Source organism: Macrotis lagotis, chromosome X, assembly GCF_037893015.1.
Source record: "Macrotis lagotis isolate mMagLag1 chromosome X, bilby.v1.9.chrom.fasta, whole genome shotgun sequence".
NCBI lineage: Eukaryota > Metazoa > Chordata > Mammalia > Peramelemorphia > Peramelidae > Macrotis > Macrotis lagotis.
In genome coordinates, this window is record NC_133666.1 from 123,789,475 (window position 1) to 123,805,996 (window position 16,522).

At 36.2% G+C, this 16,522-nt stretch overlaps 1 protein-coding gene and 1 long non-coding RNA gene across 9 annotated transcripts in view; one reads left to right on the forward strand and one right to left on the reverse strand.

Annotated features, from left to right (window-relative positions):
• Positions 1–12,942, forward strand: part of LOC141502406 (uncharacterized) — a 38,442-nt gene extending 25,500 nt beyond the window's left edge. For 2 of the 3 annotated variants that reach the window (XR_012472517.1, XR_012472518.1), the window contains exon 6: positions 34–3,541. This is a non-coding gene — a long non-coding RNA (uncharacterized LOC141502406). Of the gene's footprint in view, positions 1–33; positions 3,542–11,820 lie in introns of those variants that run through there. The other variant, XR_012472519.1, reaches the window with a different exon arrangement.
• The window catches only part of PDILT (protein disulfide isomerase like, testis expressed), a 70,146-nt gene that overhangs the window by 27,682 nt on the left and 25,942 nt on the right, over positions 1–16,522 (reverse strand). For 5 of the 6 annotated variants that reach the window (XM_074207132.1, XM_074207130.1, XM_074207131.1 and 2 more), the window contains 2 exons: positions 8,829–8,962; positions 1,801–1,938 (listed from right to left, as the gene is read on the reverse strand). In XM_074207132.1, coding sequence (XP_074063233.1) covers positions 1,801–1,938; positions 8,829–8,962 — 272 coding nt within the window. The remainder of the gene's footprint in view (positions 1–1,800; positions 1,939–8,828; positions 8,963–16,522) is intronic. The other variant, XM_074207133.1, reaches the window with a different exon arrangement.

Sequence of the window (16,522 nt, forward strand, 5' to 3'; positions counted from 1 at the left end):
ATGACCGGAAATGTTTTTTTTCATGCTTTTCAGAGTTCCAGACCTGAACAATACAGTGAAATCTATGAACCCTCTACAGAATGAAGTTTTTAAATGAATAGAATAAAATAGAATAAAACAAAGCTTAGTAAAAATTAATATGTAAGATTTTTCCCCATTCAAGTTCATGGACAGTCCTCCTCACTGAAATCTATCCATGGAGGTCACTGCACCTCAGGTCAAGAAATCTGGTTTAGACATAATTCATCTTGGAGGGAAGAAAAACTGACTTGATGGCTTCTCAAGGTCTCTTCTAGGTTAAGAGATGATGAGGAGCAACTCCAAAGAGAAACTATCTGTTCTTTTGTTATTCAGTTCCATGGCCTTCTTTTCTACCTTCTTTCCTTTTCTTCTTCTTTCACCTCTATTTCCTTTCATGCCTGACAAATAGATATGGGTTCCAATTAGAGGTTTGTCAGGAAAATGATATATATTTACCCTCAATCTCAAGAATTGTCTTGGATTATCAGATTTTTCATTGCTGCATATGAATAGAAATCTTTATGACCAGCCAGCTCTAGGTATGATGTATTTCCCTATGCTAATTTTCCTTGATGACTGATTACATGAATTGGATTTTTCCATTTCAACTCAATGAATGTTTATTAAGTTCCTATTATGTCCATTATACAGAACAGTATGCTGGGCACTAGGAGAGAGATAGAAAATGAGTTAAGATATGGCCCCCTGTCTTCATGAATCTTGCTAGGAGTAGGAACTTGGTAGGACTACTAAAGTAATGTCTAGGAACTAGTTAGTATATAGGAAACTGAACTCTCTGAGGAAGAGATTAGGAAATGCCATCTGAAGTTGTATTCCACTCCAAAGATTCCATGTGAAATAATAACTGGATGAATACCTATTCTAATAGGGCATAGGGAGTATTCAAGGAGGACTAGAATCTCTGGTGTAAGGACTTGTTGAACCCTTTTCAAGGCTGCTAATTTACTTTTGATCTCCACCTGGCACTCAACTCTCATCTATTGCTCCAAGAAACTAAACATGTGCAAAGGACACATCATTGTAAAACTGTCTCTGTAAATGGCCTAAACTAAGTTGAAGAGAACCAACGAAGCTCAAATTTGGTGATAACTTAGAGTAGTATCTATCCTAAGCCTGTGAAAATTTCCACTGGATGAAAAGAACAATTGGTTCCAATGGCCACTGAAGGCAGTTGAAGTAGGTAGTGGGGAGGAATTAGTATGTTGCCACTGAATTTGATGATACCAAAAGAGAGAATGAAGGTGATGACTTTATGCAACTCTGTCTCACTTAAATCCTAGTTCTGCTTGAGTTGAGATTGACTGACAAACACTACCTACACCAATAGAACTATCATTTCTGAAAACATTTTAAACCACTATTGTTGATTATAATCTAGAGTAGTTTAGGATCATATGTACTTGGAAAAGAGTCTTCTTAAATCAACAAAACAGACTTAACCATTAATACTGAGTCTCTTCAACCAACCTATTGCATAATTCCCTTAGTTCTCTATACAATACAATATCAACTTAGCCCCTATACTCATTTGCAATTGATTCCCTGGTGACAGAAGTGGAATTGTATACATAATCTGAAGTCATGGTAAGGGTTAAAGGTACAACAGGTATACACAGACAATCATTTTTCAGTGTGTGAAGCTATGAAAATCAAACCCATGACCTTGATCTCATGTTGTGCTTTAAAAAAATCTTACAACAGAAAAATAAAAACCTTACCCATTTAAAAAATTCATTTTAGAAAGGTTCAGAATCATACCTGTTGGAATACTACCATGGAGTCAATGGTGATGCCATATTGAATCCAAATACGTCTATTTTCTGTCATCCCAAAAGGAACCTCTGGAAAATCTTTTACTAGTTCATAGAAGAGTTCCACTGTTCCCTCATGGAGATCCTATTCCCCATATTCCCCCCACCCCCAAATTAAAAATAAACATTTTAAGATAGTTTGGAAAAGAAAATATTCTACGAGGAACTAAGAGTCTATGAGCTAATACATTGTTTACATATTATTTTCCATTCAAACACTGAGCGTCCCCAAATTGTTATTAGCAGCCTCCTTTTCTTCTTTTCCATTCTGCCATTGACTTCAAAAATTTCAGTATTCATGATAGTAACCTGATTACATAATTTCTCAACCCCTGAATCCAAAAATCACCTTTATTTTTAGTACATTTGGAATTTTGTAAAATTCAAGATTTTGAACTTTCAAATTTGCTTTTCAGCCATAACTTATTTTATTTCTTCTACTTTTTCACTCATACTAGTCCTGTTATTCTCTATCATGACTTTTAGTAACTGGATCCACTTCCCTTGCTCCCATTTCACTTGACTCCACATTCAGACTTAATTCCATAGTCTGTCACCTCAATGAATCTCTACCTAGAATCTGATGCCTCCCCAACCTGAAATCCTTGGGTTATATGTACTATTAAATTCTTCTGTCTCTGCTCCAAGGCTACTAAGTATCCCTGGAGAAATTAAGTTGATTTTAACCATATAGTATCATAGATGGTGACCTGGACTTGGAGTCAAGACTACCTGGGCACAAAGGCATGATATCATCCAATCTGTCTTTTATAAAGGATTTGACTGTGTAACCCTGAGCTAGTGACTTTGGGTTGAGAGAAACTATGCTAGGTAGAGCCAATTTCCTCTTCCAAGAATTCCTTATAGAAAAAAAAAATGTTCTGATGCATATCCCTTTTCTGACTCATTATATACTTGTGCTATATAACTCAACTTAGTTGGACTTTCCTGTCTACTTAAAAATCTGACTCTAGAGTGGCTAGGTGGTGCAGTGGATAGAGCACTGGCCCTGGAGTCAGGAGTACCTGAGTTCAAATCTGGCCTCAGACACTTAATAATTACCTAGCTGTTTGGCCTTGGGCAAGCCACTTAAACCCATTTGCCTTGCAAAAACCTAAAAAAAAAAAAAATCTAACACTACCTTTATGGATGCCATAGCTCATTCCTCACAGCTATTGCCTGATCCTTTTTTCTTCTACTTAATTTAAAAGGAAACCAACATATCACCCACCACCACCACGGCCACAATATGTACCACATATAGCAAAAGACTCACTATCCTAATTCATTGTTGAGAGTTCCATGAGATACCCACCTCTAGCTAGATTATGGTGGTCTCATCACACACTCTTGCCTCCTAGTGTTAGAAAAACAGTATTCCAATTTATGAGTATAATCCCTTTTTTCTATACCCTCAGTCACATTTTCTCCTTTTTCTACTAGGACCCTGCTCTATCATTTCCTAGTTTTTCATGAATTTTCTTTTTTTATAAATATTTTTAGTGATATATTTTACTTTCATATCACTAAATTACCCTCCAGAAAACCATCCCATTTATTAAATAATATTTTAAAGAATAAAGAGGAAGAGATTTTTAAAAGAAGCCAAACAATTGATACATCATGATTGCCTGAAAATATATGGAATGCACCACACCCCTGAACCTCCCACTTCTGCAAAGGAGTAAAGTAAGATATCATCTCATTTCTCTTCTGAGGAGTCATGTTGGTTCTTTGCAATTTTTCAAAATTTATTTTTTATTGTTTTGTTATTCTTTCCATTTATATTGCAATTATTTTTTATGTTATTTCTTACTTTACTCTGTATCAGTGTACATTTTTCCATATCTCTCTATATTTCTCATATACATTATTTTTTTATCACATACTGGAATGTAATTCTATTTATAATCATGTATCATGATTTACTTAGCTAGTCAATGAGGATCTATTTTGTTTCCAATTCTTTCCTAACACAAAAAGATCTGCTATAAATATTTTGGGGGGCTTTTTTTCTTATCCAAAATCTCTTAAGTAAATGTATGGACATTTTTGTCATTTTATTTGTATAATTCTACATTGTTTTCCAAAGTAGTTATGCACTAGGGCACCTATCTTCCCATCACTACCCTCCTGCAACATTAACATTCTTATATTTTTAATAATTGCTGATTTGCAGAATGTGAGGTGTCATCTATTATTATTTTACTGTTGTTGGGTAAAATATCAAGATTGCTTTGATTGTGATTTCTCTTATTAGTGATCAGTAGCATTCTTTTATATGGTTGATAATAGTTTACAATTCTTTTGAGAATAGTTCCTTCCTAACCTTTGACCATTTATCTGCTGGAGAATGACTTTTAGGATTTTTATTTAGTTACCTATATATCTTGGATAAAAAAACAACAAAAATTTGAGAAATTGAGACAAACATATTTTTCCATCACTTCTTACTTAGATGCATTAATTTTGTTTGTGCAGGAACTTTTTAGCGTCATGTAATTAAAATTATTTTATCTTTTGTAGTTGTTTATATCCCATTGTTTGGTTAAGCATACTTTTTTTTAGGTTTTTTTGCAAGGCAAATGGGGTTAAGTGGTTTGCCCAAGGCCACACAGCTAGGTAATTAGACCGGATTTGAACCCAGGTACTCCTGACTCCAAGGTCGATGCTTTATCCACTACGCCACCTAGCCGCCCCTAATCATACATTTTCTAAATATATTTTACATGATTGTGCATGTATAATCTATATTAGACTATTTGCTGTCTTAGGGTGGGGGAGAAAGGAAGGAGGGACAAAAATTTAGGAACTCAAAATCTTACAAAAATAAATGTTGAAAACTATTTTTACATGAATTGAAAAAATACTATTCAGAATACATTTCTTAGCTTGGAAAGGTATTTGCGCACTCACTATTTCCTCTATTGTCTCCTTTCCATATGCCTATTGAGAAGGCTGACTTGATTCTATATCATTTTCTTATTGATCATATATACAAGTAATTGATTTTGTCCTGTAATTGCTTAAGTCATAATTCTTGTCTCTGGACAAGATTCAGCTAGCCTGTAATGGGTTATCCATTTAAAATTTCAGCTGCCCTGCTAATCTTTAATTTATTCTTCAAGGAATTTGACCTTGGGGAACATGTGAGTACAAGGAATTTGGGTCTAATATCTTTCAAGGATATCTGGTCTGTTGACCAAAATTCTGGGCCACTATTATGAATTTCCATTAAAATGAGCACTTCTTAGTTTTATGAGAGAATGAGTGGGGCAGGGAAGAGTCATTGCTAGTCTCTATTACCAAATTTCCAGTTAATCATGTTTTTCTTTGCAGTTCAGTTTTTTTAACCAATGATGTTGCTTTCACTCCCCTTGATGTCATCTATGCTGTTTTGCACTTCTTAAACCCTTTAATAGGGAAACTGCACTTTTGTTCTGGATTTTTGGCTTATATAGAGGCAAACCATTAATCCAAAGCTTTTGCTGATATGCTCAGAAATTTGTCTCAGTTTATCTTTACCTTTTTATTGAATTTCAAACACAGTACTACTAACATGCTTAGGTCTTAAAAGTCCTAAGAAGGTTTTCTTTTAATCACTCAAATGCCATCTTTCTCTTCCCATTCATTACTAAACTTCTGTGAAAATTAACTATATCTAATGCCTCCACTTATTATCCATTCTTTCTATAGTCCCTTTCAAGGTAGTTTTTGTCCCAACAATTCTCCTAGTGTGTTTTTAAAGGTCACCAGACTTTATCCTCTTCTGACATTTTTGACACAGTTGACCACTCCTTCCTACTGGATATTCTCTCAACCCTTGGTCTCTGAGAACCCCCACTCTACATTCTTCTCTGGCTTCTCTTATCTTTTGTCTCTAGTTCACTATTTGTTTTGAACCTTTATAGGAGCTTCCCACAACATTCTGTGTCCCCTTCTCTTTGTAATCTTTCTTGGCAACCTCATTCATTCCTGTGACTTCAGTGAACCTTTTCTATGTAAATGATTCACATCCAATCCTTAGTCTTGGAGTTTTAGCTTCATATTTTGTCACCTCTACTTATATATCTTACTGGCTCCCTCATGATTCATATTTCAAAAATGGAGGTTATTATCCTTACCCTCATAACTAGTTTTTCTGTTGGTGATATCAACATCATCCCAATCCCATGTCTAACATTGGGCATTTCTTTTTATTCCTTTTTCCCTCACCTCCCATTTCCAGTTACCAAGTTTTATTTGGTTGCATCTGCAACATGTCCAACATCAGTTCCCTGGGCTTTATTACTATCCTAGTAGGCCTGATATAGTATTTTTCCAGACTATTTGTCTTCTCCTATTCCTTCTTTCCACCCTTCATCCACAAATACTTGGCACACTCTTACCTGTGCACTTTTACTTGTGTTGTTGACATGAACATGAGCATGATATAATGGACTGAAAGATGGAATTATAGTAAAAAAGATAGAGACAAGAATCTAACTGTGAAACCTTGGGAAAAATCACTTATCCTCTCAGTGCCTCTAAAATTATAGGACACAAAAGAGATATTGATTTATTCTGATAGAGGTAACTTCCACATTGAAAGTTTTTTATACAGTAATATTGCAGATTGGAGGTAGGTGAGACTAGAATAATAATATCAATACTTCAGAATAATAGACTAACATTATAGAATATTAGAATAATACTACTAGAATAGAATCATCTTATCAGTATTTCACCAGACTGCAATGAGGCCAAAGTGAGCAAGTATTTGCAAAGGTACTTGGTAAATTTTAAAGCATTATATAAATGCCAACTATTATTGTTCTACTGGCTTTAAGTTTGCCCTTTCTTATACGGAAGACAGTAATGAAATTCCCTTGCTCCAAAATTGCTGATGGTTCCCTATTACCAACCAAGTATTCAAATTCCTTTTTGTAGAATCCAAGGTTCTCCATCATCTGGCACGAAGTTACATTCCCAAGCTTATTCCATATTACCGTCTTCATATTTTCTATGGTCAGCAAAATTATACAATTCTTTCTGTCCAGTAATACTCCCTCCCACATACTTTGCATCTCTTACCTTTTGCCTTGCTATTTTCTATGTCTAGAAAAACCTTCTATTTCCTTCCATAAACTATTCCCTGATCTCCTTGTCCAGTTCTCCTAGGAATTCACAGAGCATCTTGCATTAATAGCTCTCTAAAGTTCTTAAAGTATCCTAAAATGTGCTATTTGTTAACTTGTTCTCATTAGACTAAAGACTCCATTATGGCAAGAGCTATGTTTTATCCAAAACTGAGAAGTCAGCAGTTAAAACAGTCATTCAGTTGTATTCAGATCTTCATGACTTTGTGGATCATTCTGTGAATGGAGTTTCATTGACAAAAATACTAGAGTGGTTTGTCAATTCCTTCTCTAGTGGATTAAGTAAAAAAAAAAGTTTATGTAGCTTGCCCAGAGTTACACAGCTAGTAAGTATCTGAGATTTGACTTGAACTTATGCTTTCCTAACTCCAGGCCCAGTACTCTATCCTCCACCCCATACCACAATGGTGACAAACTATTTACCACTCAAATTTCTTACTTTGTTTGGCTTTTGAACTTGAGGTCTTTTGCCCTTAGTTTTCATTTCCAGATTGCTTCTGTGACTAGTAAATACTTACAAGAACCTAGAGAACAGAAGATCTACTGAATTCAAATGAGATAGCAGAGAAACTTAATCTTATTCATCCAGTGAAGTACAATCTCTATTTCAACCCACCTGCTCATTATTCCCTATATTTCTATTTGTTACATAGTAGAGCTCAGAACTGATTTTGGTTCAATTTGGCCCAATGCCAAAAGCTATCAGAAAAATATTTGAAGTCTTAATTTTTGTTTGCCGCTGTCTTGGGAGCATAGACTTGTTTGGAAGGATTGTTCTTTTGATCTCTGAGATCACATAATTCAAGCCCTTCCTTACATAAAGAAACCAATTCTCAGACAGATAAAGGTAACACAGTAGCAGAGTGTAATCAATAGAACATCAAGACTAGAATTAGGAAGACCTAAATTCAAATCTGGCCTCAGAGCCTTATGAACTGTATGACCCTATGTAAGTCACCTAGCCATCTGTCTTGGTTTCCTCATCTATAAAAATGAAGATAATAATAACAATTACTTCTCAGGGTTGTTGCAAAGATCAAATGGGATAATAATTGTAAATAGCTTAACATAGTCCTTGGCATATTATAAATGTTGTTATTATTATTATTATTATTATTATTATTAGAATACAGGTCATTCGACTCCAAATTCAATGGTCTTTCTTCTGTACCACAATAATTCTTAAAAGAAGATAAAATAGCTACACACATAAAACCTGTATCAGATTACCTGTCAAGAAGAGGGGGAACAGAAGGGAGAGATGGGAAAAAATGTGAACTCAAAACCTTACAAAAAATGAATATTAAAAATAGTCTTTGCATGTGGTTAGAAAAATAAATAATTATAATTTAAAAAAAAAACAAGATAAAAGCCAAAGAGTTTAGAACTTTAAAATTTAATGAACTGGATTCAAATGCTGCCTTTGATGCTTACTATCTAGAGTATTTTGGAAAAATTAATTATTTCTTGTGACTGTTTTCTCATCTTCAAATGATGAGGTTCAGACTAGTTGATCTCAGAGATCCTCTCTCGCTCTATAATCCTCTGATTCTTCTAGAATTTTCAGTGAATTCAAATGAAATCTTATTTCAGAACCAAGATTGCTATAAATGAGGAATAGAGTCTAAAAGTTCTCTAAACAGATCGAAGAAACTGCAGGAACTTGAGAGAATTTGAAAGTCAAGGTCCTGGACTACTTATGTTGGCTCCTTACATGGCCATCTTATTACACTACCACCCCATCCCTTTCCCTCCAACCAATAGGAAGGTTCATAGTGTAGCATCTAGAGTTAGAGAGTTGAACTCAGCTCCAGGATGTGACCCTCATTCCTCTTACCTCAAAGAAACCAATGACAGTCAGTTTCCTAGACCTGACAAAGGTCTTTATCTGCTCCCGACTAGTGAACAACACAGTACTGAGTTTAATTTGGTTCCGCAACCATGCGACAAGTGCTGCAGCTTCAATGACACCTAGAACAAGAAACAGCCAAAATGATCAGCCAGGTACACTGTGCTTGGGGGTGGGGGGGAATGGTCAGCCTGTAAAATCAGAGAAATAACACTATGCCAGGTTTTTACACATTTTATACCATTTCAATTCTTATCTCTTCAGGGTCTCCATTTTTGTGCTTCTCTGGATTTGTCATCCTTTAATAATGATGATAATAATAATAATAATAATAATAATAATAATAATAATAATAATATCTTATATAGCACTTTAAGTTTACAAAGTACCTTACCAATATCTCATTTGATCCTTAACTACCCCAGTATGGGAGTGCTATTATTATATAGCAGAGGAGGCAAAATAAGTTAAATGACTTACCCAGGGTCATATAGCTAGTAAGTGTCTGAGTTAGGATTCAAACTCAGGATCTTCTGGCTTCAAATACTGAGTTGAATCGATTCATTCTTGGGGCAGTTAGTTAACATTGTGGATTGAGAACAGGGTCTATAATCAAAAAGACCTGAGTTCAGATCTGCATATAGGCAGATCACTAGCTTTGTGACTCTGAGAAAATCCCTGAGCAGTCTCTGTTTGACTCTGTTTCCTTAACTGTAAAGTAGGGACAATGATAGCAACTACCTCACAGAGATATTGTGAAGAGTGGCATATAATACATAATATGCAAATATTTATTACCACCCTTCATGCTCTCTTTCCAGATACTTCTTCTTTCTATCAGATTGTCTCCACATCCACATAATAGTCTGCACTTTTAAAAAATTGTAACAGTGAATTTAAAATAATATCTATGAGAATTCTTTATATCAAACTCAATTGTAATATTTAGAGACAATCTTGGTATTCCTGAGCCCAGATGGGAATCAAAGGATAAGTTATTCAAAAATTAGGAGAATATTAATATAACAGACCCAACAAATTTCAGGGATGCCCAATTAATGAACAGAGATTCTAAGGCTGACTGGCCTTTGCTAATTGTCCAGTGTTCCCCTTCATAGACCCGTGAGCCATCCATTTCCTTCTCTACTTTAAACTTAATGTGAGAATCAGATTATAAACTCCTCAAGAGCAGATATTCTATTAGAATTATTCTAATTAAAATAAATCTATTAGAGAAGTACAAAAGCCTGATAGGTATTGTACATTGAGTAGGTATTTAATAAATGTGTATTGAATTAATCTATTAGAAATTGTTGTTGTTGTTGTCATTGTTAGTCCTTCCTTCTTGATAACAGGGAAGTGATGCCATGGCAAGTGAATGGGATTTGAGTGAGGGTGTACTGTGCTTATTCACCTCCCTCTCTCACCCAAGAGCCATCTGGTACTGATACCTAAACTAGGACTGGAGATGGCCCTGGATGCAAGGCAAGCAGGGTTAAGTGAGTTGTCCACTTAAGGTCACACATCTAATAAATTTCAAGTTTCTGAGGCCAAATTTTAACTCAAGTCCTCCTGAATCCAGGTCCAGTGCTCTACCCACTGTGCCATCCAGATGCCTAATTATTAGAAAGGAATTAGTTATTTGTGTTCCATTCCTTTACATATCATATCTAAAAACATTAAAAGTTTTTTAAAAAGATGCATTGGGTCACCTTATAGTCAAACCTTTATCTATTTATTATGTGCTTACTATTTTGCAAGGCCATATACTAGATGCTGAGAATAAACTAACAACAAAAAGGTAACAGCTCCTGCCCACTGACAAGTTTGCAATTTCCTGGAGAGATAAAACACACACACACACACACACACACACACACACACACACACACACACACACATACAAATGTTGATCAATTCAAACATATACAGACATGTACCTATATATAAGTGCAGGTACAGACACACACACACACACACGCACACACACACACACACACACACACACACACACACACACACACACACATATATATATATATATATACATATATATATTCATTTATATATGTAAGATTATTTGAGGATGAAGCAAAAACCAGTAACAAGAGTGGGCAAAGATTCACAGAAGAAAGGAGCACCTGAGCTGAACCTTGAAGGAAAGGAGAGACAAGAAGACTGTATATTCTAGGCAAGAGGACAACCTATGCAATGTCATGGAGTTCGGAAATAGAAAATCAAGTTCAGGAAATAGCTAGGAGAAGGGGGATAACATGAAATATAACTGGAAATATAGGTAGAAGCCAGATTAGGAATGTTTTAAATATCAAGTGGAAGAATTTATATTTTATCTTTGGAAATAAGGAGCCTCTGAAGTTTTTTAAGCTTTGTGTCTTACGAAGATTAACTTTATTCCTCTATGGAAGAAAGATTGGATATGGGAGAGACTAGGAGCACTGCGATCAGTTAGGCAATTTTCATAATAGCTTAGGCAAGAGAAAGTGAGAATCTGCACTAGCATGATAGCTAGATAGATGAAGGAAAAGGAACAGATGAGAGATATGGGTGGCGGGGTGGGGGGAGGATCAATAGAATTTGGCAAGTGATTGACTATGGGATGCCAGGGAAGAATCAAGGATGATTTCATGATTATAAAACTGAGTTAATAGGAGATGGAAGGATAGTAAGGGCCTCAATAGAAAGAGGAAATTTTGATGAAGGGATAGATAGAGGCCTTAGGGTGGGAAATTATATATCATTTTGGAAATGTTGACTTGAGATGACTAACATAAATCTAGGGACAGATGTCTAACAAATTGTTGATGATATAGGATATAGTTTGGTAAGAGACCAGAGATAAATATAAAAACTCAGGAGTCATCTGTATTAGAGATGACAAATCTATGGGAGTTATTGAGACCATTAGTGAGGCTGATGACTTTGCATAGTTCTACCTTGCTTAAATACAGTTCATTTGCAGGTCAAGATATCCTCCTGATGTAGCTGGTCATCTTTGAGAAGGACAAAAAACAACAGCAAGAAACAAGAGTGAAAATATGGAGAAAGAACAGAAGAGGAACCTGGATTTAGCCTTGGAAAATACTCATACAGTAGACAGAAGATGGTTGAGGATCCAACAAAAGAGACTGAGAAGAAATGACTAGATGAGAGGGAGGAGACCCAGAAAAGCGGAGAATATCCAGGAGGACAGGGTGGTCAGCTGTGTCAAAAGTTGCAAAGTAAAGTGGAATAAGAACTGAGAAATGTTGGTAACTAAGAGATAACTGATAGCTTGAAGAACAGTTTCAGTATGAAAGGAAAGGAGACCAACTTGCCAAGGGAACTAGTTGTGGTGGAGAGACAGACTCAGGTAATGAATGGAGAGAGAATGTTGATCAATGAAGTAACTAAGAAGTAAGTAATTAAGTAAGTAATTAAAAAGTAACTAGGAATAGGAGATAGCCAGATAAAATGTCAGAGGAGAAGACAATACTAAAGGTATTGGCAGCGGTCAAGAAGAAAGTAGAAAACAAGAAAGTTGGCTCTTTCTACCTCCTGGCACTGTATAGATGAAGTAGAATATATATATATATATCTTAGATTTTTCAAGGCAATGGGGTTAAGTGGCTTGCCCAAGGCCACACAGCTAGGTAATTATTAAGTGTCTGAGACCAGATTTGAACCCAGGTACTCCTGACTCCAAGGCCGGTGCTTTATTCACTGCGCCACCTAGCCACACCTATATATTTTTAATAAAATGGAGTTTTCACAGGATATAAATGAATTGAAGAGCAAGGGTCTTGGAGGACTATGGATACAGGGAAAGGGGAAAGTTCTGCTCAGGTGTCTGTGATTCATGAAAACCAGAATCAATTTATGGATAATAAAACCATAATAGCTAATCAATGGAAACTGGGGAATGTGTGAGGCACATCTCTGATCTGCATGTCTTACATTCAACAGGTTTGCTATAAACAATTGGAGAATAAATGGATCCTTACTCTTTGTTACTGACATATTTAAATTACGTCTCCACAAAAAGTAGCATAATGTTGAGGATGCAATGTTTGGTTTGGAATCAAAAAAGCTTGGGCTCAAATAAAACCTCAAATAAAAGTTACGTGACTTCTGACAAATCACTTAACCTTCTCAGTTTCCCTATCTATAAAATCAGATTAATAATAATTTTAGTGCCTACTTTCACAGCATTGTTCAGTAAGGCTCAAAGGAAATAATATAGCTAAAATGTTTAACTTGAAATTTAAGTGCTTATAGATGCCAATTCTTTTTTTAATCACTCACTTCCTTCAATAACCTACAATGTAGTCAATATCTGTGAATTTGTCTTGCTCTGTTTCCAGCCTATATCACATCTCCGGGTAGCCAATTCCATCAACATTGTATTTGATCTGACTCTCAGAAATTAAGTATTTCAAATTGACAAATCTCCCTAAGAAAGGAAAGAATGATAGTTTCACTGATCTCTCTAAACTTCACAAATCTGAGGTGCCTGATAATATATCCTGTTACTATCAGGGCACCGTGGCCATCCTGGTCATCCACACACAGTTGGAATAACAGCAGCAGGCACTTCTTGATTCAGTCCATTTCCTGGTAACTGGCTTAATGGAGTCAGTGTCTTTCAAAAGTCAGATGATGCCATAATGACTGAGCCAGAAACTCATCGTGAATGATTTACAGAGATCTCATGGAAGTTTGCATAGTTCCTAGACTCAATGTTGTTTCTTTCTCTCATTTATTCATGGAAATCTCTACAAAGATGTTTCACTATAGGAATAAGCACTATTTTAATGGGTCTTTTAAATGAGCAGTACAAAACTCCATCTACCTATTATGTTTTAATAATACTTTCCTTTTAAATTGTCCACAGTATTTTCATACAATCCCATGAAGAATGTTGGATAGCTTTTATGATATACATTTGGTTAGATCAGACAATATTATTCCCATTTGGTAAATGACAAAACTGAAGTTCAGAGATATTAAGTGACATACCCGAGATCATACAGCTGTTTGATGACATAGCTGAGCCTAGAACCCAGGTGTTCCAATTCCCAGCTTATTTCTATCATCTTCCTTGGTGTTAGTTACATTCCAGAGATCCCCAAATGAAATAAGGTTTGGAAATATTTAGCATGCCTCTAACATTGTATAGCCTACAGATAAATTCCAAGTCACTCTATTTCATAGAAGGGTCTCAGAGATGAAATATTTCAAAATTCCCTTATCTAGTCTCACAGATTTTGTCCAAATCCATCCACTTTTCCAAAATTGCAATATCCTTGCTTTCTGTATTTAGACAAATTTAGACAAAAGAAAACAGGTCCAAGGTTCAGGTCCCCACTCCCAGAGAGAAGAAATTAATGTTTGTCTTTCAGTCTCAAAGAAGACCATGGCATCAAGGAGGTGATGACATATCAAATACATGAATTGGACTTGAGTAAGGTGGGGCTGTGCTTAGTCTCTTTCTCCTACAGAACTATCTGGGTTCAGTGGCTAGATATAAGTCAGGATGACTGGAAATAGCCCTGGATGAAAGGCAATCAGAGTTAAGTGACCTGTCCAAGGTCACATGGCTAGTAAGTGTCAAGTGTCTGAGGCTGATTCGAACTCCCATCCTTCTGGGTCAGTGCTCTATCCACTGTTACCACCTAGCTGTCCCAGAGAGAAGGAATGGATGACAAAAGGCTGTCTAGACTAGTTGAGAAGAATACAGTCAAATTTGATGCCCTCAAGGAAAGTCTCAGTTCTTCCCCTCTTCTGTCCTCCCATATAGCATATAGTCCTTAATCATTGGAGTTAAGTCTATAGGAAGATGGGAAATACAGCTGCCCACTCTGGGGAATTTTTAAAAATTCCCTATATGATCCCTCCTCACCAATAGCTCTCTCTATTTAAATCCTGAGCCTAGAAGTAAATATATTAGAATGAAATTTTCTAACTTTAATTATAAGGCAGATAGCTTTCAGAAGAAACGAGCCCTCTCCTTGATGACAAGTTCCCTCAATAAATGGTCTACTAGAATAATGGTTATTCTCTCAGCAATCTAATCAGTTTTCCTCTCCACCCTTCACTCCTCAGAAATCCCAAAACTCTGCTGTCATGTAGATCATGGCGTCTGCTCTGCCTCTTACATAACCTGGACAATGTTCATTTTTGACTGGTAACTGTTCTGGCAATTTTGGTATATGAAACTATTGCCCTCTGCTGACTACCAAGAGAACTTCAGTGAACTGAAGTAGATGCTAAACTACCAGCTCCAATCTCTCTAAGTTTCATCCCAGTTCCAGAATTCTAGCTTTGAGATGGGGGGGGGGGGGGGCAGGTTCCCTTCCAGTTGGGTGGATGCAGGTATAGGGGTTGTAACATCTTATTCCTAAGACAAAGAGAGTAGCTGAAGATCATAAATCTTTCCTTGATCTTTTTCATCCTTCAATATAAAACAGTATCTTTTTATTCTCCAACATCCTATGGAAATTTGTCTCTCTTACACATTGGACATTAAGTGTATTCTGTCTTTTAATGTTTTAAAAGGAGGGGGAAGAGAGGTGAAGGCTGATCTAGTTTCTCCAATCAGCCAGCAACACTCCTCTGTGTCAAAGACACCTTTGCAATCTGAAAGGTCTGATATATGATGGATGTTGTAGGAATGTTTGATGAGGATGGGGCCTTGACTGGGGAATTTCCAATAAAGCATGGACAAGTCAGACAACAATTGTTATTAAGAACAGAGAAGAAAGGGTTTGGAGAACTATTTAGGGAAAATCCAGAGACTTCTCGACCCAACTTTGTTTTCTGGATGTTTCCTTCACTCTGGGATGTCTGGGAAACAAGAGGGGAGGGGAAAGCAACCTTGCCTGAAACCAGGGCAAACTCAAAAAATGCCAGAGGGGTGGCTCAGCAAACAAGATCAGGCTGACCATTGGATCCAGAATTTCCCCACACTTATCCACCCTAACTCTGAGAAATAGAGAAGTTATCTGTCAGTTTGGAGGGAAGTTGCACTGTTTCTCTTTGCCAGATGTAGCAGGAAAAAAAAGATACATTTTAGTCAAAAGACCTGAGTTTGAGTTCTGTCTCTAATATTTATTACCTGTGTAATTGATCTTCAGCATTTAGTCCCATTAAACCTATCTAGGCCTGAATTTCCTCCTTTGTAAAATGAAGGGGAAGAAGTAAACTGGATGACCATTGAAACACCTTCTGGCTCCAATAATTCTGTAACGGTACCTGATATCAAAGGATCAGTAGTAGCCTCAACTCTGGCCTAGTGACTATATTGTGGGGTATTTGCCCCTCATATTTCTTGAATGCCTAACTCTATGAAAATAATAGCAAAGCTTTCACAGTCCTTTATCTCTTAATCCTCACAATAACACCCTGAAGTGAACTAATGTTCTTTTCCACTTTATCATCCTGTCTCCCCTGTTTCTGGTCTGTTCTTGTGTACTTTGTAACATTCTCTCTATACTCATGGATTAGATCATAAGTCAGAATCTATTCTTAACAATCCATTTGGATTAATTAATGATTAATGATAAATTTGGAGCTTGAAAGGACCTGAGAGGTCAATTTCAGTCATCAAAATGAGGAAAATGAGACCCAGAGAAGGCAAGTCCCTTGCCCAGAGTCACACATTGAAAAAACTGCAGAGGCAGGAT